General features: G+C 42.6%; 3 protein-coding genes across 3 annotated transcripts; all 3 read right to left on the bottom strand.

Moving 5' to 3' along the window:
* Positions 1–2,368: 2,368 nt before the first annotated feature.
* On the bottom strand, positions 2,369–3,325 carry LOC129339260 (olfactory receptor 2AP1-like). The gene has a single exon (XM_054993852.1). It carries the CDS (start codon positions 3,323–3,325, stop codon positions 2,369–2,371), a length of 957 nt encoding a protein of 318 aa, XP_054849827.1.
* A 3,103-nt stretch (positions 3,326–6,428) lies between these two features.
* LOC129339259 (olfactory receptor 6C74-like) lies at positions 6,429–7,415 on the bottom strand. The gene has a single exon (XM_054993851.1). The coding sequence runs from the start codon at positions 7,413–7,415 to the stop codon at positions 6,429–6,431; it is 987 nt and encodes a 328-aa protein (XP_054849826.1).
* An 18,673-nt stretch (positions 7,416–26,088) lies between these two features.
* Positions 26,089–27,060, bottom strand: LOC129339258 (olfactory receptor 10A7-like). Its single transcript, XM_054993850.1, has one exon. The coding sequence runs from the start codon at positions 27,058–27,060 to the stop codon at positions 26,089–26,091; it is 972 nt and encodes a 323-aa protein (XP_054849825.1).
* Between the last annotated feature and the right edge of the window lie 813 nt (positions 27,061–27,873).

The raw sequence follows: 27,873 nt of genomic DNA, 5'->3' as shown, positions 1-27,873 counted from the left end.
GCCAGTTCGGCTGGAGTGGCGCATCACGAACAGCCCGTTCGCAAGCAGCCGAGTGGCCTGTTCGTGGGTTTTTTTCGTTTGTAATGCTGTTCATGCCCATGTCTACTCCTGATGTATTGAATTATTGTTGTAAACAGTACCAAAAATCATCTAGTATAAAATGAATGGATGATTGACATCTAAACGTACTTTTTCTTGTGTTGTTTTCGCTCTATTCCTTTCACAACAATTTAAAGTGCAATCCTAAGCAGTGCTATACCCTTCTAATTCTATAGAAGTCAATGGGCTTTGATGGGTCTAACTCTGCTTAGGATTGCACTATTAGTCTCAGACAGACCTATGTTGAATATTCATCACTTTTGAATGTTTTTAACAAGAAATTGCAATATTGGCTTCTCTTGTTTTCTCTTGAAAACAGCTAAATCTATCTCTAGAGAGATGCACTTGCATACATTGGAAACCATTGGTACAGGGCTTAGTGGACTCTCTTCTTTCCCCTTTGGCCCTCTATCTGGGTCAGTAACTATGGTGTGGCCCATAGGGGGCACTACCCAACAGTTCCTTTGATCACCCCAAGAAAAGTCCCATGACTGCCCTAGCCCTGTGCCCTGGTATAAACTGCTCTACTGTCTACCTGTGAATGTCTGTCATCCTCCTCCTCCTCCTCCCTCCTCCTCCTCCTCCTTCCTCCTCCTCCTCCTCCTCCTCCTCCTCAACAACAACTGTCTCTTGGGCTGAGCTGTAGTGAAGAGTGCTGCAGTAAACACTACCATCTTTTGATGGCACATGTGCATGTAAAACCAGGAGTTGGGAGTTCTTATTGTCTTTCTTTTGTACAGAGGAGGATGTTGGTTAGGGGTATATCTTGTCTATATGAACTGTTCACATGAATTTGAGAGGGAGTATACCAGAATGTATAAAAAAAAGTATTGTCTTTTGAAATTTCAGTAGATATTTGTTTTCAGAACATCTAGGGCTACAATCCATCTCTTCTAGGTCCTACTGAACTCATCATTAACACACATTTTTGAGAAAATTTGCATACAATTGGACTGTAGGTTATGTAAGTTCTAAAGCGGTTTTTGAACTTTTTGGATTGTAGATAACAGACCATGAAGTCAAATAAATCAAGTGTTATTTTTTATCAATCAGTCATGAAAGTTTTGAGATCTCCAAACAGATCTTGACAGTTTGATATCTCCAAAACAAAACAATAATTCTGAATTCCAGAATTTAGTACTGCATCTTTACAGTTCAAAAACATTGCATTTAAAACGTTAAAGCAATTGCGCACATTGATATAGCTCAAAATGTTGCCTCACCTACTGAGCTATGATGGTCAGGCTCAAGTCTATCCTCTCATTTCCATTAGTGGAAAAAGCTAGTTGAATATTTTGGAAAAAATGTGGTACTCATTATAATCATCACAGCTCTGTACAAATCTACTCTGTTCAGAAGTAATTCCCTTTATGGTCAATGGGGCTTAATCCCATCAGTATGTACATTGAATTACAGCCTCGGTGTTATCTTTTTCCTAAGCATTTATAACTCAAATTCCCTGCTATAGCTGGCCTTCAAGGAAAAATGCAGCCACAATATCAGCGTAAGATATTCACCATATTTGCAGTGCAATCCTAAGTAGGTTGTCTCAGAACCCTACTTATATCTACTCAATAGGTTTTGCTCCCAGGAAACTGTTCTTTAGATTGCACTGCCAGTTGTTAAAATCAGAAACTGTATTCCAAAGTTTTATCAACAATCCAGTGAACTATGCTTATAGAGTGGCAGACCATTGGTCTACCTAGCTCAAGCTTCTTGGAGTCTTCAAACCACAAAAAAGCCTGGTCAGCCAAGGTCGTGTGGCTTAGAATCAAGCAAGATTCCAGAGAATCTCACTAGTAACTGGTTGACCCACAGTCTTCTGATGATGAACCAGTTCAAGGAAAAAAATGTCTCTAGTGAAAAAGAGCAAGCCCTGCTGTCCACCTTCTCTAGTGCAGTCAGCAGGAATACCTACTTCACTAGAAGCTTGACTGATAAGAGCAAACCAGACTTGGTGCAACCAACCACAATGAGAAACTTTGTTTTTTGCTTCAGTTTTTAAAAATTATTTTCCGTTCTTGCTTCATGTTTAATCCTGTAGGCTTCTGACATCTTTTTATCTGGAGGAGACAATAATTAATTCTAGATGTTTGTGCACACAAAATACATGAGTGAATGCAACACTTTTTCCTAAAATATAAGTAGGAGTGAAAGTATAAAAATACTCAGAAATTTGATGAAACCAAACTTGATAGATTTTTACTAGCTGCAAGAACAATTGAATAAATCATTATATCAATCAAACATTCATAATTTTCTATGTATTCTAGAAACCCCCCCGGAAATGATTAAATGTTTTTCTAAGACTGGTCCTCACTTCTTTGTTCCTTAGGCTATATATGAAAGGATTGGCTATCGGGTTTAGGACTGTGTACAAGAAAGAGAAGACCTTATTGAGATCTTTGAACTTCTCTGTTGTAGGCAAGACATAAACAAATATTAAGGATCCATAAAAAAGGGAAACTACAGTGAGATGGGAGGAGCAAGTGGAAAATGCCTTTTGTTTTCCAGTATTGGATGGGATTTTCAGGACTGTTGTGATAATAAAACCATAGGATGTCACAGTTATGAGAAATGTAGGCAGAATTCCTATAGAGGATGTTATAAAAGCTGCCGTTTCAACAACCTGTGTGTCACTGCAGGAAAGTCTAACTATAGGGGTGAAATCACACAAGAAATGGTCAATTGCATTTTGGTTGCAAAACCTGAGTTCTGACAACAAACACGTTAAGATAGTTATAAGCAGTAACCCAATTGTCCATGATGCTGAAACAAGCAGGATACATGTTCTCTCATTCATAAGTGTGGCATAATGCAAAGGTTTACATATGGCTAGATAGCGATCATATGACATGACTGCCAAGAGGTAACATTCTGTAGCTGCCAGGGTAGAAAAGAAATGCATCTGTAGAATGCAGCCCACAAGAGAAATGGTTTGGTCCCTTGTAGCAAAACCGACCAGCATTCTCGGTAGTATCGTAGAAGTGTAGCAGGACTCCAAAAATGATAGATTTGCCAGGAAGTAGTACATAGGAGTATGCAAGTGCTGTTCAACCATGACGAGAGCAACAATGAGAAGATTGCCTGACAAAGTCACAAGGTAGATAGCTAGAAATAATAGGAAAAGGAAAACATTCAAGTCCTCGACATTGCCAAACCCTAGGAGGATGAAGTGGGTGATTGTTGTTCTGTTTTGCCACTCGGAGTTTTTCACATGCTGCATCTGTAAATAGTAAATCATATACTGAGTACTATAAAAGATCCCCCCCCACCTCTCTCTCACACATACTGCTATTCAGATAAAGACTTTTGGGGAAATGTAAAGATTCTTGCAAAACTGCATGCAAATCAAATACTGCATAAATATCTTTCACAAACTACGGCAAATGTGGACAAAAATACAGAATGCAAAACAAGTACTATAAAAGACCATTCCTTTTATGCACGTGTGTGAGAGAGACTGAAGAATGTGTGTGAAAAAGAAGGCTAATTGAATATTCTCTCACTCCAGTAACTGGAGAGAGCAAATAATTTCCAGGACAAATAGCAATAGTGCATAGTGGTTAAGAGAAGAAAAGAGAAGAAAAAAGAACAAACTTATTAATTGATATCCGTAATTCTTCCTGTTAATCTTCCTTCTTCCTTTTCTCTCATCTGTTTTTGCTGGGATGCTGTTGGGATTTAAATCAGAAGTTCCTTGCCTTCTCTCTCTCTCTCTCTCTCTCTCTCTCTCTCATTTTGGATCGGATCACATCAGCTTTTCTACAAGGGAAAGCCAGGGTACCTTTTCAGAAGTTCCTCGTGATGAGGGCCTTCTCTCTCGCACGCGCTTTGTCTCATATCTTGGATTTGGATCACATCAGCTTTTCTACAAAGGAAAGGTGGGTTGTCTTTTCCCAGGGAAAATGTATGCCAAGCATTATGATTTATGGATGGACAAAAAGCCAAATGGGAGAGGGCTACAAGAAGGAATGTAATTGGATGAGATCAGAGTGCCAGTAGTAGGATCAGCCCATAGGTCTGTCTGTGCTACACTCACTGAATATACTGCATAAAAAGACTTAAAGACTGGAGTCTGGTGGACAAGATGATTTCAGAGGAACTTGTTCATCTTTACTACTTTTTGCCACTGATGAACGATGAGCAAAATTCTAGGGAATGCCCAAAGGTCTGTCAACACAAATTTGAAAACTGCTGTTTTAAGCAATTGTACAACAAATTTAAACAAACAGTAAGTTGTGTCTGCTTCTGTGAGTTTGTACCTATTTCTAGAATTTTTTTCTTTCTTTTCATGAATTTTTCAGAAGGCCAAACAAAATTTCTCTGGTTTACCTGTTGATGAGTTTCTTCTGGTAGTGTGAAATTACACTTACTGCAATGTTGTTCTATTGTTATTTATGTGTACATACACAGCTCAATTATATCAGCCTTTTATTCTCAGTAGGAAAAAATGTTTACAGAAAAAGAGGACAACTGCAATTGCTTCCCCAAGTACATCTTTCTGTAGACTACATTTCTGTCCCAGGGGATCATATGCAACAGAGAGAAATCACAGACATTCAGAATTAACAGTCTCTCTCTTTCCAATTCTCATTCAAATTATATCCCTAACCTACTGGAAATAAATGGAGCCCTAAATTGTAGGTGAAGGGGTAAATCTATTTTGAACCATTCTATTGTGTGAATGAGGATTGCCATAATCAAATGCATTTCCTTACAAAAAAACCAAAATCCTGCTCATCACACATCTAATTTTGAACTGGGCTCCAGAGAACATATCAAAAAAGCCACACAATGGTTCAAGGTACAAAAGGGGAGATCTTGGTGGGTGGCAGCATTTTCCTTATATTTACTGACGAGCGCTCCCCAGATCTGAGACCCTGGTAAACACTTGGCTGTAACATGTCTAAATACAAGTTATAAAAATTAAAAGTTGTACCAATTTTCACCTTGTACATGTTCAAGGGGATGTTCCTGGGGCCAGAGGGCAAAACATGTAAGCCATTTGGGTAATTGGGAGGAGAGGGGGGACATCACATGCGTCATATCAGAATTGAACAAACTGTTCTAGGGCCACAGTGTGTATCCTTAGTCTTCTTCAGCCTATGCTTCTTCCTTCTCACGTGTGTTAAAAAGCATTCTAGATTATAAAACATAGGTCAGAAAATTAGCAATAGTACAAATGCAAAATTCACCGGAAGTCTCACCAGCCATTGCAATTTGCAAGTTCATTGTTGTTTATCTTTTGTTGTGAGATTTCTGGCCTTGAAGCTCATACTTATGCAAACCATTACCAATTTTAGCATAAACCAGATGATGCAAGACAGAAAATGTACAGTTAAGTCATGATTAGTCACAAAATAATCATGGGATTGTGGACATAAAAGAAAAGGTAAATATATGAATACTTTATAAAAAGCATTTTTATATTTGGTTCAGCCGTGACTCATGAGCAATATTATCCACTATACAGATTCACATAAGGCACTGGAAGAGGAGGGCCGGGTTGCTGGAACCAACTGAACTTTCAATTCTGTTTGTAACAAGGATGTTCTTGTTGCTTTCATTTTGCAACTCTTACCATAATTCTAAAGCCTGAGCAAAATGTTGAGAGTCTTGACTTTATTTTCAAATGACTATGCCTGCAAGAGACAACCATGGCTTCGAATGAAAAAAGCAAGGGATGGAGGTTCAGGAGATTATGTGGGCCAGGATATTCTGATTCCCTTCTTGAATAGCACTGCAACTCTTTCAATCATCCCGAAGCCACTGAACAATTTTGAGGTGCCTCGCTTTGTTTGACATTCAGGACAAAAAGATGGAATGAAGGATGGTGGGATCAGGGCCAGCATTTCAATTGAGGTGGAACCGGCCCCCACCTCAGGAGCTGAACTTTGAAGAAGGCACCTTGCTGGGCCCCCCAATGACCGGCATTCTCTGCAGTGTGCACGCTCCCATGCACTCGCATAGAAATTCTCCTCTTTTGATGCAAGGCATTTCTTCTGGAGTGCAGGAGGGCAGCCCTGTCTTCTTGCTCAGGCAGGACATTTCTCTCTCTGCCCTCTTCCCCCTCCTCCTCCTCCTCCTCTCTCTCTCTGTCTCTCTCAATTTAAGCCTTGGGCGAAACTTCTGTGAACAAGGCTGCAGCCATATTTTTATCTGGAGGAGACAATAATTAATTCTAGGTCTTTGTGGACACACAATACATGAGTGAATGCAACACTTCTTCCTCAAAAATAAATAGAAAGTATTAAAATACTCAGAAATTTTATGAAACCAAAACTGATAGATTTTTACTAGCGGCAAGAACAATTGAATAAATCATATCAATCAAACATGCATAATTTTCTATGTATCCTAGAAAACTCTCGGAACTGATTAAATGTTTTTCTAAGACTGGTCCTCACTTCTTTGTTCCTTAGGCTATATATGAAAGGATTGGCTATCGGGGTTAGGACTGTGTACAAGAAAGAGAAGACCTTATTGAGATCTTTGAACTTATCAGTTGTCGGCAAGACATAAACAAATATTAAGGATCCATAAAAAAGGGAAACTACAGTGAGATGGGAGGAGCAAGTGGAAAATGCCTTTTGTTTTCCAGTATTGGATGGGATTTTCAGGATTGTTGTGATAATAAAACCATAGGATGTCACAGTTATGAGAAATGTAGGCAGGATCCCTATAGAGGATGTTATAAAAGCTGCCGTTTCAACAACCTGTGTGTCACTGCAGGAAAGTCTAACTATAGGGGTGAAATCACAAAAGAAATGGTCAATTGTATTTTGGTTGCAAAACCTGAGTTCTGACAACAAACACGTTAAGATAGTTATAAGCAGTAACCCAATTGTCCATGATGCTGAAACAAGCAGGATACATGTTCTCTCATTCATAAGTGTGGCATAATGCAAAGGTTTACATATGGCTAGATAGCGATCATATGACATGACTGCCAAGAGGTAACATTCTGTAGCTGCCAGGGTAGAAAAGAAATGCATCTGTAGAATGCAGCCCACAAGAGAAATGGTTTGGTCCCTTGTAGCAAAACCGACCAGCATTCTCGGTAGTATCGTAGAAGTGTAGCAGGACTCCAAAAATGATAGATTTGCCAGGAAGTAGTACATAGGAGTATGCAAGTGCTGTTCAACCATGACGAGAGCAACAATGAGAAGATTGCCTGACAAAGTCACAAGGTAGATAGCTAGAAATAATAGGAAAAGGAAAACATTCAAGTCCTCGACATTGCCAAACCCTAGGAGGATGAAGTGGGTGATTGTTGTTCTGTTTTGCCACTCGGAGTTTTTCACATGCTGCATCTGTAAATAGTAAATCATATACTGAATACAAGAAAAGATTTTCCGCTCACACACACATACAAATACACACTGCTATTCAGATAAAGACTTTTGGGAACATATAAATATTTTTGCATAACTGCATGCCAATCAAATACTGCATAAATACCTTTCATAAACTAAGGCAGTTATGGACAAAAACACAAAATGCAAAACAAGAACTAAAAAAAGACCATTCCTATTATGCATGTTTGTGAGAGAGACTGAAGAACGTGTGTGAAAAAGAAGGCTAATTGAATATTCTCCCGTCCTTGTAATTGAAGAGAGCAAATAATTTCCAGAACACACAGCAACAGGGCATAGTGGTTAAAAAGAGGAAGAAAAGAGAAGAAAAAAGAACAAACTGTTAATCATCAACTAATATCTGTAATTCTTCCTGTTAATCTTCCTTCTTCCTTTTCTCTCTTTCATCTGTTTTTACTGAGGTGCTGTTGGAATTTAAGTCAGAAGTTCCTTGTGATGAGGGCCTTCTCTCTCTCTCTCTCTCTCTCTCTCTCATATCTTGGATTGGATTACATCAGCTTTTCTACAGGGGAAAGGAGGGGTACCTTTTCCCAGGGAAAATGTATGGATGGAAAATGTTTGGATGGACAAAAAGCCAAATGGGAGATGGCTACAAGAAGGAGCGTAATTGATGAGGTCAGTATGCCAGTGAAAAAGATAATAGGATCAGCCCATCGTATATACTGCGTAAAAATTTAAGGACTGGAGTCTGGTGGATAAGAAGATTTCTGAGGAACTTGTTTGTCTTTGCTACCATTTGCCATTGATGAACCCTGAGCAAAATTCTGATGAATGCCAAAAGTTCTCTCAACCCAAGTTTTAAAACTGCTGTTTTAAGCAATTGTACAACAAATTTAAACAAACAGCAAATTGCCCCTGCTTCTGTGAGTTTGTACCTATTTTTAGAAGATATTTTCATTTCATGCATTTTTTTCAGAAGGCCAAATAAAATCTCTCTACCTGTTGATGGGTTTCTTCTGGTAGTGTGAAATTACACTTACTGCTGTGTTGTCCCATTGTTATTTATGTGTACACACACAGTTCGATTGCATCAAGCTTTTATTCTCAGTAGGAAAAATGCGTACAGAAAAAGAGCACAACATCAATTGCTCTCCCAAGTGCATCCTTCTTTAGAAGACATATCTGGCCCTGGAGATCATGAGTAATATGCAAAAGAGAGAAATCACAGAGATTCAGAATTAACAGTCTCTCTGTTTCCACTTCTCATTCAAATTATACCCATGAGCTCCAGGATATAAAGCTTACAATTATGAAATGGAGCTCTAAATTGTAGATGAAGAGATAAGTCTATTTTTGTACCATTCCATTGTGCAGATGGGGATTGCCCTGATCAAATGCATTTCCTTACAAAACAACAACAACATGCTCATCACATATCTAATTCTGAACTTGGCTCCAGAGCACAGATCAAAAACTCCAAACAACGGCCCCTGTTATACACAGGGGAGATTTTTCTATGGAAAGGGAAGAACTAGAAACCTAGGGACACTTCTAGCATTGCAGAATACACAGGTAATAGGACTGTGTTGTAAGGAATTGGCTCAAAGAGATGTTTTGGTAAAAGGATAGGGACTGTAGATGACACTGCTGTGCACTTTCTGTTTCTGTCTTTTATTATGTCATGTCAAATTGCTTATGTTTTGTTTTAGCATTGTTTTGGCTCTGTATCACATTTCTGCTTCTTTTCAAATTTCTGAAACGTATACCCTATTGTGCCCTGACCTGGATCGCTTAGGTGAGCCTGATCTTGTCAGATCTCAGAAGCTAAGCAGAATTGGCCTTGGTTAGTAATTGGATGGGAGACCTCCCACAAAGACCAGGGACAGGGTTGCACAGGTAGGCAATGGCAAACCACGTATGTTAATCTTTTGCCATGAAAACCTCACCAGAGGTCACCATAAGTCAGCTATAACTTGAGGGCACTTTCCACCACTACCATACCGTATTGTACTGTTTATTGAATGCTCCAGCTGCTGATCATCTTAATTTACACTGTGTGATCTGCCTTGAGTCTCGGTGAGAAAGGTAGAATGTAAATAATGCAAATAAATGAATAAAGTCCAAGTGTTTCTTAAAAAACCTGTATGTATGAAACAGAGTTCTTTGTTATATGAGTTTCATGAAAATGTATCATGAGGAGACCTCGATGGGTGGCAGCATTTTTCTTACAGTGACCACCAATTGGATTCCAAGGGGAGAGACTAAGCTCTAGTATATCATTGGCAGGAAGGAAATGTACATGTTTGCATGACTGTATTTTGTCTCTTTGACACCTCCCAGAAAATGGTATTGGCATTGAGTGGCTTGTCCTCAAAGGAATGGATTTGTAAAAGGCTTGCTTTGCACAAGGGAGGAAAGCAGTAGATGGCACACCACTGCCAGCATCACTTTGCCAGTCGCCATCACCAGTCACTTTCTGTGTGCATTAATAACAGCAACAGCAACAGCAACAATGTCATGTGATATCATCATCATCATCATCATCATCATTAATGCGCACAGAAAGTGACTGGTGAGTAGGAACTGGAAAGGTGATGCTGAGCCAAAATGAAATTTGGCTTAGACAAATGTGCAGTATAGGATAGCCCCTGGAGGATAGCAGGAGAGAGAGGCTGACTTTGGTCCCTAGTTTCCCTAAGCCTAAAGTCTCCTGTAAACTCCCTAATGCATTGGGCTTTGCTTGCAATGGCTAAAGCAGCCAGCTGGGTTCTTACAGACTTCACCGATAAACCCCTGCTTTTGCCCTCCATGCAGAACTGCATCATGTGTTCCACAGGGATCATCCATGTCTGTAGCAGTCCCACTGCCCACCTAAAGCCTGAGAATTAATGGACAATGCAATCATATGACATGTGGATGCTAGGAACAATGGCTAGATGCATTGCCCTGAACGCTTCCGCCTTCCAAGCCTCCACAATTCCTGGGGCATCCAAGCCGTCTTTCAGAAACGCTCCATCTGTTAGAGAGATAATACTTCTGCCACTCCATTGTCAATCCCCGGAATGTGCCTAGCCTTGAACAATACCTTCAACCGCAGGCAACTGAGCACAAATGGGTAGACCAGCCCCATAAACCGGGACGGCCTAGATGACAGGGCATTGATTACATGAACCACTGCCAAATTGTCACACCAAAAGTGGACACATTGGTTGGCCAGCTCCCCCCCTCAGGTGAATTGCCACCAAAGTGTGAAAAAACTTTAAAATGTCAAATCAGTAGTTAGACCCTCATTCACCCAATCTGCTGGCCACTGGTCAGCACACCAATGCCCCCTAAAATATGCTCCAAAATCGTAAAACCAGAGGCATCAGAAGTCACCTGAAGCTCTGCTTCCAGCAACAAGTCTTCCCTCCAGCAGGATACCCCATTGAAGGAATCAAGAAATTCCTTTCAAACCAAGAGGTCTTCCCTCATGCCTTTGCTAATTCAGAGCACAATAGGGTATACATTTCAGAAGGTCAGGGCACAATAGGGTATACATTTCAGAAATTTTAAAAGAAGCAGAAATGTGATACAGAGCCAAAACAATGCTAAAACAAAACATAAGCAATTTGACATGACATAATAAAAGACAGAAACAGAAAGTGCACAGCAGTGTCGTCTACAGTCCCTATCCTTTTACCAAAACATCTCTTTGAGCCAATTCCTTACAACACAGTCCTAATACCTGTGTATTCTGCAATGCTAGAAGTGTCCCTAGGTTTCTAGTTCTTCCCTTTCCATAGAAAAATCTCCCCTGTGTATAACAGGGGCCGTTGTTTGGAGTTTTTGATCTGTGCTCTGGAGCCAAGTTCAGAATTAGATGTGTGATGAGCATGTTGTTGTTGTTTTGTAAGGAAATGCATTTGATCAGGGCAATCCCCATCTGCACAATGGAATGGTACAAAAATAGACTTATCTCTTCATCTACAATTTAGAGCTCCATTTCATAATTGTAAGCTTTATATCCTGGAGCTCATGGGTATAATTTGAATGAGAAGTGGAAACAGAGAGACTGTTAGTTGTTGGGGGTTTTCCGGGCTGTATTGCCGTGGTCTTGGCATTGTAGTTCCTGACGTTTCGCCAGCAGCTGTGGCTGGCATCTTCAGAGGTGTAGCACCAGGTGTAGACACTATTGCACTGATTAATCAGATTTTCCCAGAGGATGTAACAGCCTTATTCCATCATTGTCTGACAACCAGTTACTTCCAATGGGACAATGAATTCTATGAACAGATGGATGGGGTGGCCATGGGGAGCCCACTCAGCCCAGTTATAGCAAACTTCTACATGGAACATTTTGAAAAAACAGCTCTAGAATCAGCACCCCACAAACCCAGTGTATGGTTCCGGTTTGTGGATGATACATTCATCATTTGGAGCCATGGGGAGGAAGAATTGAGGGAGTTTTTGAATCATCTCAACAACATCCACCTGAACATACAATTCACAATGGAGAAAGAAAGTGAGGGAAAACTCTCATTCCTGGATACCTTGGTCATCCGCAAAGCAAACTTTCAGTTAGGTCACAAGGTCTACAGGAAACCAACTCACACTGATCGGTACTTACACAAAAACTCCAATCACCACCCCCGACAGAAAAGAGGCATAATGAAAACATTAGTGGATCGTGCAAGACGGATATGTGAGCCGCGCTTTCTCAATGAGGAAATTAATCATCTAAACCACGCACTTCAGGCAAATGGCTACTCCAGAAATGAAATCCGAAGAGCAATCAAACCCAGGATGAATCAAACAACCAAGGAAAAACAGTCACCTACAGGAAAAGTGTTTTTGCCATATATCAAAGGAATTACTGATCAGATGGGAAAGCTTATGGAAAAGCATAACCTTCAAGCAGTATTCAGACCCACCCGAAAAATACAACAGATGCTACGATCAGCAAAAGACAGCAGAGACCCCCTCACCTCTGCAGGAGTATACCGTATACCCTGCAGCTGTGGACAAGTTTACATCGGGACCACAAAGCGTAGCATCCAGACAAGAATAAAAGAACATGAAAGACACTGCAGACTTGGACAGCCTGAAAAATCAGCAGTGGCTGAACATAGCCTAACTCAAACAGGGCACAGTATCTTATTCCAGGACACCAAAATACTGGACAACACTTCCAACTACTTTGTCAGACTGCACAGGGAAGCCATTGAAATTCACAAGCATAAGCAAAACTTCAACAGGAAAGAAGAAACCTTAAGAATGAACAGAGCATGGGCTCCAGTTCTGAAAAACACCAGGCCAACAAAACACTCCACACCCGACAATAGCCCTGCAGAGAAGATTAGCACATCAAGCACCAATCCATATGCAAAAGAACCTCCTCAGGTTACAGTGAAGCCTCCCGCCATTAGCATTCCACACCCTGGGAAACTCTTACAGAATGACTCAGCTCAACCCCACCCCTCCTGAGTAGATACAAATGACCTACATCTTTTCCACACTGTGACACTGAGAGATCTCTGTCTTTTGGTGCTACACCTCTGAAGATGCCAGCCACAGCTGCTGGCGAAACGTCAGGAACTACAATGCCAAGACCACGGCAATACAGCCCGGAAAACCCCCAACAACCATCGTTCTCCGGCCGTGAAAGCCTTCGACAATACAGAGAGACTGTTAATTCTGAATTTCTGTGATTTCTCTCTTTTGCATATTACTCATAATCTCCTGGGCCAGATATGTCTTCTAAAGAAGGATGCACTTCGGAGAGCAATTGATGTTGTGCTCTTTTTCTGTACGCATTTTTCCTACTGAGAATAAAAGCTTGATGCAATCGAACTGTGTGTGTACACATAAATAACAATGGGACAACACAGCAGTAAGTGTAATTTCACGCTACCAGAAGAAACCCATCAACAGGTAGAGAGATTTTATTTGGCCTTCTGAAAAAAATGCATGAAATGAAAATATCTTCTAAAAATAGGTACAAACTCACAGAAGCAGGGGCAATTTGCTGTTTGTTTAAATTTGTTGTACAATTGCTTAAAACAGCAGTTTTAAAACTTGGGTTGAGAGAACTTTCGGCATTCATCAGAATTTTGCTCAGGGTTCATCAATGGCAAATGGTAGCAAAGACAAACAAGTTCCTCAGAAATCTTCTTATCCACCAGACTCCAGTCCTTAAATTTTTACGCAGTATATACGATGGGCTGATCCTATTATATTTTTCACTGGCATACTGACCTCATCAATTACGCTCCTTCTTGTAGTCGTCTCCCATTTGGCTTTTTGTCTATCCAAACATTTTCTATCCATACACTTTCCCTGGGAAAAGGTACCCCTCCTTTCCCCTGTAGAAAAGCTGATGTAATCCAATCCAAGATATGAGAGAGAGAGAGAGAGAGAGAGAGAGAGAGAGAAGGCCCTCATCACAAGGAACTTCTGACTTAAATTCCAACAGCACCTCAGTAAAAACAGATGAAAGAGAGAAAAGGAAGAAGGAAGATTAACAGGAAGAATTACAGATATTAGTTGATGATTAACAGTTTGTTCTGTTTTCTTCTCTTTTCTTCCTCTTTTTAACCACTATGCCCTGTTGCTGTGTGTTCTGGAAATTATTTGCTCTCTTCAATTACAAGGACGGGAGAATATTCAATTAGCCTTCTTTTTCACACACGTTCTTCAGTCTCTCTCACAAACATGCATAATAGGAATGGTCTTTTTTTAGTTCTTGTTTTGCATTTTGTGTTTTTGTCCATAACTGCCTTAGTTTATGAAAGGTATTTATGCAGTATTTGATTGGCATGCAGTTATGCAAGAATATTTATATGTTCCCAAAAGTCTTTATCTGAATAGCAGTGTGTATTTGTGTGTGTGTGTGAGCGGAAAATCTTTTCTTGTATTCAGTATATGATTTGCTATTTACAGATGCAGCATGTGAAAAACTCCGAGTGGCAAAACAGAACAACAATCACCCACTTCATCCTCCTAGGGTTTGGCAATGTCGAGGACTTGAATGTTTTCCTTTTCCTATTGTAGAATGTAGAAAGGGGTGAAAAGGAGAAAAATCATGAAATTATATGCCTCTGATATCTACTGAAGAGAGGCTAACTTGAATTAATAAGGTCTTAACGGGTATTTTAAATGAAAATGGATTTCACTAACTAATTACTAGTTAGTGAACTAGTTAGTGAAAATGGATTTCACTAACTAATTACTTTCCTACACTTGATCTTAGCCAAAAGGCAATACATCCCAATCTTCTCTGATCTTGGAAGCTAAGCAGAATTATGCATGGTTATTACCTGGAATTACGTTTCAAGAAAAGATCTGCTGATAAACATTTGCAAAAAAAAAAAAGTGGGGGATTACTTTCACTTCAGAACTGTAAATGGCTATTGTACCTTTTCGTTGTATAGTAAAGTGTTCTTCAAATTAATAAACTATAAAATATCTATACTCTAATTCACCCCAGATGCAGATTGCCACTTCTGAACAATGGAAGAACCACACTGCCATAACGGAGTTCATCCTGCTGGGATTTGGAGAAGATCATGAGTTCCAGATTGTTCTTTTTCTGTTGTTTGCGGTGATCTACATTCTTACCCTGACAGCAAACATCCTCATTGTTATATTGGTGGTGTCCGATCAGCATCTTCACACACCCATGTACTACTTCCTAGGGAATTTGTCCTTCTTGGAGGTCTGTAATAGCTCAACCATTCTGCCCAAGATGCTGGCAAGATTCTTAACTGGGGACAACTCCATTTCTGTTTGGGGATGTTTCACACAACTGTTTTGCTTTGGTTGCCTTGCCAGCGTTGAATGTTACCTTCTGTCACTGATGTCTTTTGATAGGTATGTTGCTATATGCAAACCACTTCATTATGCAACTATTATGAATGGCAGGATCATTCTGTACCTTCTAGTAGGTTCTTGGCTATGTGCAGCATCTATTTTAATTCTCACCATATCTATGATTTCACAATTATCTTTTTGTGGCCCCAACGAAATTGACCACTTCTTCTGTGATTTCAGCCCACTACTCCAACTCTCCTGCAGTGACATAAGCCATATCAAATTATTGCCTTTCATATTTGGACCAATTGATCTCCTACCTCCATTCATACTGACCATCACTTCTTATGTTTGCATAATTACTGCCATCTTGAGAATTTCATCTGCCACTGGTAGACAAAAAGCTTTTGCCACTTGTTCCTCTCACCTCATTGTGGTCACTATTTTCTATGGGACACTAATGATTGTGTATATCTTGCCAAACACCAGCACACTCAGAGCTCTTAAAAAGGTATTTTCTATTCCACACACTGTCCTGACCCCTATGTTGAATCTCCTCATATACAGTCTGAGAAACAAAGAAGTGAAGGAATCTTTTAAAAGGACTGTAGATAGATCCATCTGTTTTACTGAAATTAAGAAATTGAACCCTTTGTTATTAAAAAGAGGATGAGAAATAACCTGGGAATGAACTATAAAAATTAATAACAGCTATAACAAAGTACTTTGGTCCTCTTGAGTCTTACCAATGGGTAGCATTTATAGCTATATTAATCCAATTTTGCATTACGTTCTCTTATTTTTCCTGTTCCTTATGCCCATTGAGATAACTGGATGGACAAGACATATTCTTTTCAACAGTTGTTCCGATAGCCGTACAAATGGTTTTCAAATACTATTACTTCAACTTTTACTATTCTGCTACTGAAGCATTTCTTTTTAATCATGTTTTTAAAACATTTTCAATGTATAAACAGTGCTTTTTATATGTATTGTCGAAGGCTTTCACGGCCGGAGAACGATGGTTGTTGGGGGTTTTCCGGGCTGTATTGCCGTGGTCTTGGCATTGTAGTTCCTGACGTTTCGCCAGCAGCTGTGGCTGGCATCTTCAGAGGTGTAGCACCAAAAGACAGAGATCTCTCAGTGTCACAGTGTGGAAAAGATGTAGGTCATGACCTACATCTTTTCCACACTGTGACACTGAGAGATCTCTGTCTTTTGGTGCTACACCTCTGAAGATGCCAGCCACAGCTGCTGGCGAAACGTCAGGAACTACAATGCCAAGACCACGGCAATACAGCCCGGAAAACCCCCAACAACCACAGTGCTTTTTATACTTTTCCTTTTAAGCAATGTGTTAGAATAAATGCATACAACACCATTAAAAGAGATTAACTGAAAATAGTTCAATTTTCTATAATAATAAAAGGATCCATCCCAGCATACTTCATTCCATCCTTCTGTCCCAAATGTCTGTCTGGGGCAAGTATAGCTCCTCAGCAAACAAAGCGAGGCACCTCAAAATTGTTCAGTGGCTTCAGGATGATTGAAGGAGTTGCAGTGCTATTCAAGAAGGGAATCAGAATATCCTGGCCCACATAATCTCCTGAAGCCTCCATCCCCTGCTTTTTGCATTCGAAGCCATGGTTGTCTCTTGCAGGCATAGTCATTTGAAAATAAAGTCAAGACTCTCAACATTTTGCTCAGGCTTTAGAATTATGATAGGAGTTGCAAAATGAAAGCAACAGGAACATCCTTGTTACAAACAGAATTGAAAGTTCAGTTGGTCCCAGCAACCCGGCCCTCCTCTTCCAGTGCTCCATGTGAATCTGTATAGTGGATGATATTGCTCATGAGTCATGGCTGAACTAAATGTAAAAAATATTTATTCACATTTATTTATATTATTTATATATTTATTCATATATTTACCCATTTCCTTTTACGTACCTAATCCTATGATTGTTTTGTGACTTATCATGAATTAACTGTACATTTTATGTCTTTCATCATCTGGTTTATGCTAAAACTGGTAATGGTTTGCATGAGTGTGATAGGTATGTGAGTATTTATGTTGTGCATGGAAAACAAAGAAACACAGGCACCAAAATAAATAGAACTGTTTTATGGAAAGGAAGAATATGTTTGTCTGTTAGTAAGAAAGGTTAAACTGATCAATTCCTGCAAAGGAGACCCTTTGAAAGATCAAAACATTTAAACAGCACAGCTGTATGTCAGTATGTCAGTTCTCTAGCCAGAGTTACGCCATATTAACTTGTGTTATAATCAGTAGTTGTATAGTTTTCCTCCCTCTAGGCCCAGGTGTCATCCAGGCTGCTCATACCCATGGGAGCGAAGAGTCCTTATCTATCCAGTCCAGCCAACAACCTTGATGTCCTCGTCTTCTCATGCCTTCGCAGACGAGATTGGGGGGAGGCTGGGAATGGGTGTTTGAAATATTGTAACTTTCGTTTTGCATGCCATTATCCACAAAGTTTTCGTTCAGCCAAGGGCCTCATCAGCCTTTGGATTATGGACACCTGTATCATGAACGTAAGTCTTTCAATAAACCTTTTCGAATCAAGAAACCTTGTGTTTCTTGCAAGAGGGGGGAGACAAACTCTAGATAACTGGGATTCCATAGTCTGACACTGGCTGCTTCCGCGTATGTTGGATAATCCACTTTCAATACTCTTTAGTGAACATTTGAAACTGATTTTCCATGTGTGGAACAAAAAATCCACTTAAAAAGGATTGCAAAAGTGCATTGAAAGTGCATTATTCAACGTGTGCGGAAATGGTCACTATATCTGTCAGTGATGAAGGGGAAGAGACAGCAGCTTGATTTTCTGATTGGCTGGAGTTTTATGATGCCTTTTTTATTGATCATTTACCAGGGGCTCATTTCCCTTTTACCCCCAGGAGTAAAGGACAGCTCACTGCTTGACTCCTAATCTTAATTGAGTCCAAATCAAGGAATAAAACAATACCGTGTTACCTCCTTTCAGAGGGCTATGCTGAGGGATGTTGACCTGTCTATCAATGTACCAATATCAAAACAGGGCATCTTGCCAACACCGCAAGATAAAGGGAAGCAAACATGAAGCAGCAGAAACAGTTGGACTCTGGTGACCCTGGCGTGCATCATTAAGGATGTCAACAAGAAAAGTTTCAGTGCATCTGCACTTGGAGGCTAAGGGGGAAGGGCAGAAAGAGAAGAAGAAATGGGAAAGGAAGGCTCACGATACCATGACATCATCAGCTCTATAAGGGAGAGGGTGAAGACAGGCCAAGACACATTCTATTTTCTATTTATGAACAGAGCTCTCCTGCTTGAGCAGCCTGTGCACAGAACCAATTCTGGCCAACCTTGGATGAGAGTGTAAGGTGAATGTGGTTAGCTATTTTAAAATAGAATCAAAGCAGTTCTCCCGTAATAATTCTTTTTTATTTCTATTTTTCAACCTAATCTGCATCACATGAGCCTTTGCAGCAGCCAGGGATGCAGAGGCTGGGGGAGGTCCTCCTTCCCCAATCCTCTGAGTGTGCCTGCAGGGAGGTAGTTTGCTAGCATTTTTTTTAGACTGTGCATAAAAAAGTACGGAAAGGAAGGGACGGATGTTTGATTTCCATCATGGGAAGATAAGTAATTGAAGGATGTCTTGGAGAATGCTTTTGAAGCTGTGGCTGGATGGCTGTGGCAGAGTCGGCTTAAGTTAAACCCCTCGAAGATGGGGATCCTCTACTTGAGTCGTGGGAACATGGACTCGGGACTCAGGCTCCCTGTCCTCGATGGGGCGGTGCTTGCATCGGCCCCAAGAGTTAGGAGCCTGGGGGCGATTCTGGATGCCTCCTTGAAAATGGAGGCCCAGATCATGGTGGTTGTCAGGTCATCATTTTTCCATCTTCAACAGACCAGGCAACTCGCCCCCTATCTCTCAACCCACGACCTAACTACAGTGGTTCAAGCAATGGTCTCCTCTAGGTTAGACTACTGTAACGCGCTCTATGCAGGGCTTCCCGTGAACCTGATCTGGCGGTTGCAACTGGTCCAAAATGCGGCAGCATGGGTCATCACCGGAGTGCCTTGCACTGCACATATAACACTGGTATTGCACCAGCTACATTGGGTACCAGTGGAGTACCGGATCAGATTCAAAGTTTTGGTACTAACCTATAAAGCCCTATGCGGTCTGGGATTGGGTACTACACTGGGTAGTAAGAGCCTTTAGTAGGGTCACATTGTTTAGAAGGGTGGTGCTACTTGTTGCCCAGATATAGGTAATATAGATAAATAATTCAGCATGCCACCTAAGAAAAGAGTGGGTACCTCTAAAGGGAAGCAGCCTGCAAAGCGGCCTCCCGCTAAGCAGGCTCCCCCACCTGTATTATCCTCATCTGACTATGAGGGTGATGATGGTGCTCAGCAGGAGATTTTGGCGTGCATAGCAGCATTGGAGAGCAGTCGGGGGGGGGGGGTTCCGCTCCTTCTGGTGGGAACGCAAAGAGGCCGAGGTCCACTAGGGCATCTTCTCGTTTAACTTTTCAAGCAGAGGTTCTTAAACGTTTGTCTGCCCTTGAAGGTGCTGCCAATCAGGCTGGGGATGACGCCTGCAGAGCTGTGGAGCCTGGTGTGACTGACCTTCCTGGAGAGTCAGGGACTGACGACCAAGCTGGATCTCAGATGGCCCTGCCGGTGGCGGTCGTGGTTGATAACACCATGGGAGATGGTAAGTCAACTTTGACACAACATACAGCTGCCTGGCCTTGGAGTCAGTGTGGGCAGGCCTTATCTGCTGGCGGTGGTGCCCCAGGGCCTTACCCTTCTTGTAGCTACTGGCCTGCTGTACCTGCTGGATCGCAGTCACCTTTAGAGCCATACGTTAGGCCAGGGTCGGGTCCAGCTGTGTTCCACTTCCCTGTAGGGGCGTGGCCACAATGGGGTTCGCCTGGCTGGCAAACGAGTGGTGCTGCCATGCCTATGGCTTCCCAGGCTATGCCCAATGCTCAGCAACTTATGCTGTCCTCTTCACAGGGCCTGGCTGGGCAGCCTAGCTGGTTCTCTGGTCCTGGTTTTCTCTGGCATGGTCAGCCTTATGTTCAGCCCCCTTATGGGTCTGTGCCATTCAGAGCTTTACCCTTTGGCCTTACCGTTGGGGGACCATTTGACCCCGTCCACTCGTGATAAGATATTAAAGGGAGAGTATATCGACGTCTTCACCCTTCTCTTCAGGGAACTGGAGAAGAAGGACAAGGAAGACTTAGATGACAGGGAGAAGGAAAGGTTAAAGCGTAGACGGGTGGATAGGACGTGGTTTAATTGGCTGCTGGGGTTCCTTATATATGCAGGTGTCCTGGCTAGGGCACAGCCTTGGAGGGAAGCCTCGCTTATCCAGTACATGGATATAATTTACAAAGGCTATTCGGACTTCAGTGGTGTTGCATGGTTGCAGTACGACGAGGAGTTCCGAATGCAGGCTGCCATGAACCCCAATATCCCTTGGGACCAGATACACCAGCAATTTTGGTTGCAGGTGATGTCACCGGCAAAGCCTAACTTTGGGGATAGATCTGATAGTGGACACCTGGTACACAGGGCATCGACTTCTTCTGGCACCCGCGCCTCCGTGGGGCAGTTGGTTCAGACACGGCTGCTTTGCTGGGAGTTTGCCTCACAGGGTGTCTGTGCCAGGAAGTCTTGCCCCTACAAGCATGAATGCCCCATGTGCGCAGGGCCCCATGCTTTCACAGCCTGTCCCAGATCCAGGAAAAGGGGTGGGGGTAGGCGCCCCTCGGGGGGTAACCAGCCTCCGTCTGGAAAAGGGTCCCAGCCCCATAAATCTGAGAATCCTCAGTGAGTTGTTGCAGGGTTACCCTCGGCGGGACGATGCGGTTTACTTGTTGAATGGGTTCAAGTTTGGGTTTCGCATTCCTTTTCAAGGGCCAAGGTCCCCCTTCATGTCAATGAACCTCAGGTCTGTCGTTGGCATGGAAGGGGTGGTTAGGAGGAAGATAGCAAAAGAATGTGCGGCGGGCCGTGTTCTTGGCCTGTTTTCAGCCCCTCCCGTGCCATGGCTGCGTGTCTCCCCTTTGGGGGTGGTTCCCAAGAAGGCTGTGGGCGAGTATCGCCTGATACACCACCTCTCTTACCCAAAAGGGGCGTCAGTGAATGATGCCATCCCCGATCATCTGTGCACGGTCCGCTACACGTCTTTTGACCAGGCTATGCGAGTGGTCAGACGTTGCGGCATTGGGGCAGAGATGGCCAAATGCGACATAAAGTTGGCGTTTCGTCTTCTCCCCTTGCACCCTGATGATTTCGAGCTGCTGGGTTTTGCTTTTGAGGGCCAGTATTACATGGATCGGGCTTTGCCTATGGGCTGTTCAATCTCATGTGCGGCCTTTGAGCGCTTCAGCTCATTCCTCGAATGGGCATTGTGTCAGCAGACAGGTTGTGGTGATACCAGCCATTATCTCGATGATTTTATTTTCATTGGGAGGGCTGGCACAGGTCAGTGTGCACACTTGCTGACAGGTTTTACTGAGCTTGCTCAGCGACTGGGCGTTCCTCTTGCAGAGGAAAAAACTGAGGGACCCGCGACAGTGCTCACCTATTTGGGGATTGAACTTGATACAGTTCAGCAAACCTTTAGGCTGCCAGAGGCGAAGGTGCAAGACCTTCGGGAGCATCTGGTCTCCTTTAAGGAGAAGCATAAGGTGTCTCTTCTTGAACTGCAACAGGTTGTGGGGCACCTTAACTTCGCCTGCAAGGCTGTCACCCCGGGAAGGGCATTTCTTAGGCGTCTATGTGACGCCATGGCTTCCTTGAGGCTGCCACATCACAGGTTGCGCATATCTAGGGGCATCAGGGAGGACTTGGAGGTTTGGGAATCCTTTCTTAACTCGTTTAATGGGGTTACCTTTTGGAGGGAGGACCTATTACTTGAGGCCGAACTCCAGATCACTTCTGATGCCTCTGGCGCAACTGGCTTTGGGGTTTATTTTCGGGGGCACTGGTGCGCTGAAGAATGGCCAGCGGACTGGTATGATGGGGTTTTGGATAGGGATCTTACTTTTTTGGATTTTTTTCCAATTCTGGTAGCAATCTGGCTGTGGGGGGGTGAGTTGGCCAACCACACGGTGCACCTTTGGTACGATAATTTGGCAGTGGTGCAGGTGATTAACTCCCTCACTTCCAGATCGCCTAGGGTAAGGAGATTGGTTAGGTTGTTCACACTCCAGTGCCTCCAACTGAACATTTTGTTCTTGGCAAAACACATTCCTGGGGTGAACAATGGGTTGGCAGACGCTTTGTCTCGCCAACAGATGGAACAGTTTCACCACCTTGCTCCCGAAGCCGATCTGCAGCCCTCCAGGATGCCAGTGGAGTTGTGGCACCTTGGGAACGCGAGGTTCAGCGTGCCATTTCGCTAGCCATTGCCCCCAGCACCCGGAGGTCATATGACCGCACCGTTCAGCAGTTTGCCAGTTTTCGGCTTGGGGCTGGGCTGCCCCAATTGTGGCCGATTCCAGTGGAGCACATACTGCAATTCTGTGTCAATCGTAGAGGTAAGGGTTGTGCTCCCAGGACAATCAGAGGACAGCTGGCAGCCTTGGTGTTTGTTAGCAAGGCTCGCAGCTGGCAGGAATTTACAGGGGATTTTAGAGTCCACAAAATGTTAGAAGGATGGGTGTGGGAGCTGGGAGCTCTGGAGGATGATAGGGAGCCTATGTCCCCGGCCGTTCTCAAGGGGTTGGGGGCTACGTGGGCTGAGGTATGTCGTTCTGAATTCAAGGCCAAGCTCTTCCATGCAGCAGCTCTTATTGCCTTCTTTGGTGCACTGCGGGTAAGTGAGCTGGTGGTCCAGTCAGCTAGGGACAGGTCAAATCAGGCCTTGTTGGCCCGAGATGTTAAGTTGACAGGGGATACGGTAACAGTCATCATTAGGCGATCTAAGACAGATCAGCTGCGGAAGGGTTCGGTGGTGCAGCTGGGCTCCTGTGCTGATAAGGAGCTCTGTCCTGTGCTTGCGCTGAGAGCATATTTGGAGGCTCGTGGGGATGAACCCGGGGTGTTGTTCCTTCACAGTGATGGGGCTCCACTTACTCATTTTCAGATCTGGGCCGTTACCACGCGGGCTCTCGCCAAGCTTGGTTTGGCCGGTTTTAGGTTTGGCACGCACTCTTTTAGAATTGGAGCAGCCTCGATGGCCGCTGCAATGGGTTATTCTGGTCAAGCTATCCAGCGGGTAGACCGATGGAGGTCTTTGGCTTACAGGTCCTATGTGCGCCCCCTGCCAGGGCCATTATAGTCTTTTAACTGTTGTCTTTTCTTAGGTGCTGTGGCGCGTCGAGGAAGGTGCTCTATCCTTATCTGCGGGCACAGTTTCATCTTTTGGGATGCCCACCAAGCTAAGAGGACGGCGTTCAGGTCCCAGCTTGGCCTGAGCTGGTGGGCTACGGTGGAGTGGCAGGGCCGTCGAGGCCTGTGTTGGCCTGGCCTGCTTTCACTATTGTTTGAGGGGAGGTGTGCCCCTCCGCCTCATATTCTCGTCATTCACCTGGGGGGTAATGACTTGGGCTTGGTGAAGGGCAAGGCCCTGTCACTGCAGGCACAGGCAGACTTGCAGTTGATAGGCAAGCGCTGGCCTGGTGTCTTACTTATGTGGTCCGATATACTTCCCAGGAGGGGTTGGTGGGAGGCCTTGGATTATAAGGCCATAGAGGGAGCATGTTATAAGGCCAATAAGGCTTTGCACAAGGCTTTGGAGAAGGGGTTGGGGGTTTATTTGCCCCACCCCGGTATAAGGGCTAATCTGCCAGACCTCTACCGAGGTGATGGAGTTCATCTTTCTTTTAAAGGCAACAACATATTTCTAGACGACTAGCGGCGGGGGTTGTTGGAGGCTTTGCGCCACGTTTGGGGCATCGAGGCCTAAGCAGAGGCTTGACCTCGTCGGTGGCAGGTTAGAGTTGGGATTTGAGAGCGGGCCGGTGAGTACCCTTGGCACATCCTCATTGGTGGGGAATTGGGGTCTGTCAGGAGCGGCTGCGGCCCTACGGCTCAGCTGCGAGGGCAGACTGCCTGGTGGGACCTCCCAGACAAGTCCTTATCCCAGGCTGTATGGCTTGGGGTGTTTGGAGCTTTATGGGGGGAACCATTCACCTGGCCAGCCAGGCCCAAGCCATCTCCGTTGGATGGCTCGCACCCGGGGCAGTGGGTCTCGCCCAGGCAGGTTCAAGGAGAAGGTCCCATGGTGACCACTGGCTTGACCTGTTCTGCTAGTTAGCTCCCCTTGTTGCCGCTGTTAATGTTATGTTGTTGCTTTAATAAAGTAGCCCTTAGTACCCAAAACCTGTGTCTGCCTCTTTCTTCCGACTAGGGCAGCAAATAGCTGTGCTGTTTAAATGTTTTGATCTTTCAAAGGGTCTCCTTTGCAGGAATTGATCAGTTTAACCTTTCTTACTAACAGACAAACATATTCTTTGTCGAAGGCTTTCACGGCCGGAGAACGATGGCTGTTGTGGGTTTTCCGGGCTGTATTGCCGTGGTCTTGGCATTGTAGTTCCTGATGTTTCGCCAGCAGCTGTGGCTGGCATCTTCAGAGGTGTAGCACCAAAACTGAGTGAGAGATCTGACTGAGAGATCTGTCTTTTGGTGCTACACCTCTGAAGATGCCAGCCACAGCTGCTGGCGAAACGTCAGGAACTACAATGCCAAGACCACGGCAATACAGCCCGGAAAACCCACAACAGCCAAACATATTCTTCCTTTCCATAAAACAGTTCTATTTATTTTGGTGCCTGTGTTTCTTTGTTTTCCATGCACAACATAAATACTCACATACCTATCACACTCATGCAAACCATTACCAATTTTAGCATAAACCAGATGATGAAAGACAGAAAATGTACAGTTAATTCATGATAAGTCACAAAACAATCATAGGATTATGTACGTAAAAGGAAACGGGTAAATATATGAATAAATATATAAATAATATAAATAAATGTGAATAAATATTTTTTATATTTGGTTCAGCCATGACTCATGAGCAATATACAGATTCACATGGGGCACTGGAAGAGGAGGGCCAGGTTGCTGGAACCAACTGAAATTTCAATTCTGTTTGTAACAAGGATGTTCTTGTTGCTTTCATTTTGCAACTCCTACCATAATTCTAAAGCCTGAGCAAAATGTTGAGAGTCTTGACTTTATTTTCAAATGACTATGCCTGCGAGAGACAACCATGGCTTTGAATGCAAAAAGCAGGGGATGGAGGCTTCAGGAGATTATGTGGGCCAGGATATTCTGATTCCCTTCTTGAATAGCACTGCAACTCCTTCCATCATCCTGAAGCCACTGAACAATTTTGAGGTGCCTCACTTTGTTTGCTGAGGAGCTATACTTGCCCCAGACAGACATTCGGGACAGAAGGATGGAATGAAGTATGCTGGGATGGATCCTTTTATTATTATAGAAAATTGAACTATTTTCAGTTAATCTCTTTTAATGGTGTTGTATGCATTTATTCTAACACGTTGCTTAAAAGGAAAAGTATAGAAAGCACTGATTATACATTGAAAATGTTTTAAAAACATGATTAAAAAGAAATGCTTCAGTAGCAGAATAGTAAAAGTTGAAGTAATAGTATTTGAAAACCATTTGTACGGCTATTGGAACAACTGTTCAAAAGAACATGTCTTGTCCATCCAGTTATCTCAATGGGCATAAGGAACAGGAAAAATAAGAGACCGTAATGCAAAATTGGATTAATATAGCTATAAATGCTACCCATTGGTAAGACTCAAGAGGACCAAAGTACTTTGTTATAGCTGTTATTAATTTTTATAGTACATTCCCAGGTTATTTCTCATACTAAAATTTCTTAATTTCATTAAAACAGATGAATCTATGTACAGTCCTTTTAAAAGATTCCTTCACTTCTTTGTTTCTCAGACTGTATATGAGGGGATTCACCATAGGGGTCAGGACAGTGTATGGAATAGAAAATACCTTTTTAAGAGCTCTGAGTGTGCTGGTGTTTGGCAAGATATACACAATCATTAGTGTCCCATAGAAAATAGTGACCACAATGAGGTGAGAGGAACAAGTGGCAAAAGCTTTTTGTCTACCAGTGGCAGATGAAATTCTCAAGATGGCAGTAATTATGCAAACATAAGAAGTGATGGTTAATATGAATGGAGGTAGTATATCAATTGGTCCAAATATGAAAGGCAATAATTTGATATGGCTTATGTCACCGCAGGAGAGTTGGAGTAGTGGGCTGAAATCACAGAAGAAGTGGTCAATTTCGTTGGGGCCACAAAAAGATAATTGTGAAATCATAGATATGGTGAGAATTAAAATAGATGCTGAACATAGCCAAGAACCTACTAGAAGGTACAGAATGATCCTGCCATTCATAATAGTTGCATAATGAAGTGGTTTGCATATAGCAACATACCTATCAAAAGACATCAGCGACAGAAGGTAACATTCAATACCGGCAAGGCAACCAAAGCAAAACAGTTGTGTGAAACATCCCCAAACAGAAATGGAGTTGTCCCCAGTTAAGAATCTTGCCAGCATCTTGGGCAGAATGGTTGAGCTATTACAGACCTCCAAGAAGGACAAATTCCCTAGGAAGTAGTACATGGGTGTGTGAAGATGCTGATCGGACACCACCAATATAACAATGAGGATGTTTGCTGTCAGGGTAAGAATGTAGATCACCGCAAACAACAGAAAAAGAACAATCTGGAACTCATGATCTTCTCCAAATCCCAGCAGGATGAACTCCGTTATGGCAGTGTGGTTATTCCATTGTTCCGAAGTGGCAATCTGCATCTGGGGTGAATTAGAATATGGATATTTTATAGTTTATTAATTTGAAGAACACTTTACTATACAATGAAAAGGTACAATAGTCATTTACAGTTCTGAAGTGAAAGTAATCCCCCGCTTTTTTTTTTTTTTGCAAATGTTTATAAGCAGATCTTTTCTTGAAACATAATTCCAGGTAATAACCATGCCTAATTCTGCTTAGCTTCCAAGATCAGAGAAGATTGGGATGTATTGCCTTTTGGCTAAGATCAAGTGTAGGAAAGTAATTAGTTAGTGAAAATTCAATTAGAAGTCCATTTTCATTTAAAATATCCATTAAGACCTTATTAATTCAAATTAGCTTCTCTTCAGTAGATTTCAGATATTTCATATAATTTCATGATTTTTCTATGTTTTGCCTCTTTCTATATTCCTTAGTCTTTCTGGATTTTTTGCCTCCTGAACTAATTTTTAAAGTTAGCATGTTCTTAATTTTTCTCGATACCTAATAATAATAATTGTAATCATAATAATCATGTATTATATCTGCATGTACATGGCCAGATTTTTCATATATTACGCTGACTTGAGGGCACTCTCCACCACTACCACTTTGTGTACTCTACAGGGCTTGAAACATATAGGGTTGTTATTGGTGTTTATGTGTGTGATTTCTTACCCCAAATTTTTCTTTCTTAAATATAGCAATTGGTTCCTCTTATTATCTTTTCCTCTTTCAAATGAAGAATCCTCTTTGATTTCTCATTTATTTATCTTGAGGGGATTTTTTAAATCAAGTGAGAGTGTTGATTTCCTTACCTGTGGATTTCTGCCTGT

This window comes from Eublepharis macularius, chromosome 12 (assembly GCF_028583425.1).
Source record: "Eublepharis macularius isolate TG4126 chromosome 12, MPM_Emac_v1.0, whole genome shotgun sequence".
NCBI classification, from domain to species: domain Eukaryota; kingdom Metazoa; phylum Chordata; class Lepidosauria; order Squamata; family Eublepharidae; genus Eublepharis; species Eublepharis macularius.
This window is presented reverse-complemented; position numbering and strand designations above follow the sequence as displayed.

What these genes read in the sequence shown, in the direction of transcription:
- LOC129339258 (XM_054993850.1), bottom strand. Translation starts at nt 27,060, where the DNA reads ATGCAGATTGCCACTTCGGAACAATGGAATAACCACACTGCCATAACG.
- LOC129339259 (XM_054993851.1), bottom strand. Translation starts at nt 7,415, where the DNA reads ATGCAGCATGTGAAAAACTCCGAGTGGCAAAACAGAACAACAATCACC.
- LOC129339260 (XM_054993852.1), bottom strand. Translation starts at nt 3,325, where the DNA reads ATGCAGCATGTGAAAAACTCCGAGTGGCAAAACAGAACAACAATCACC.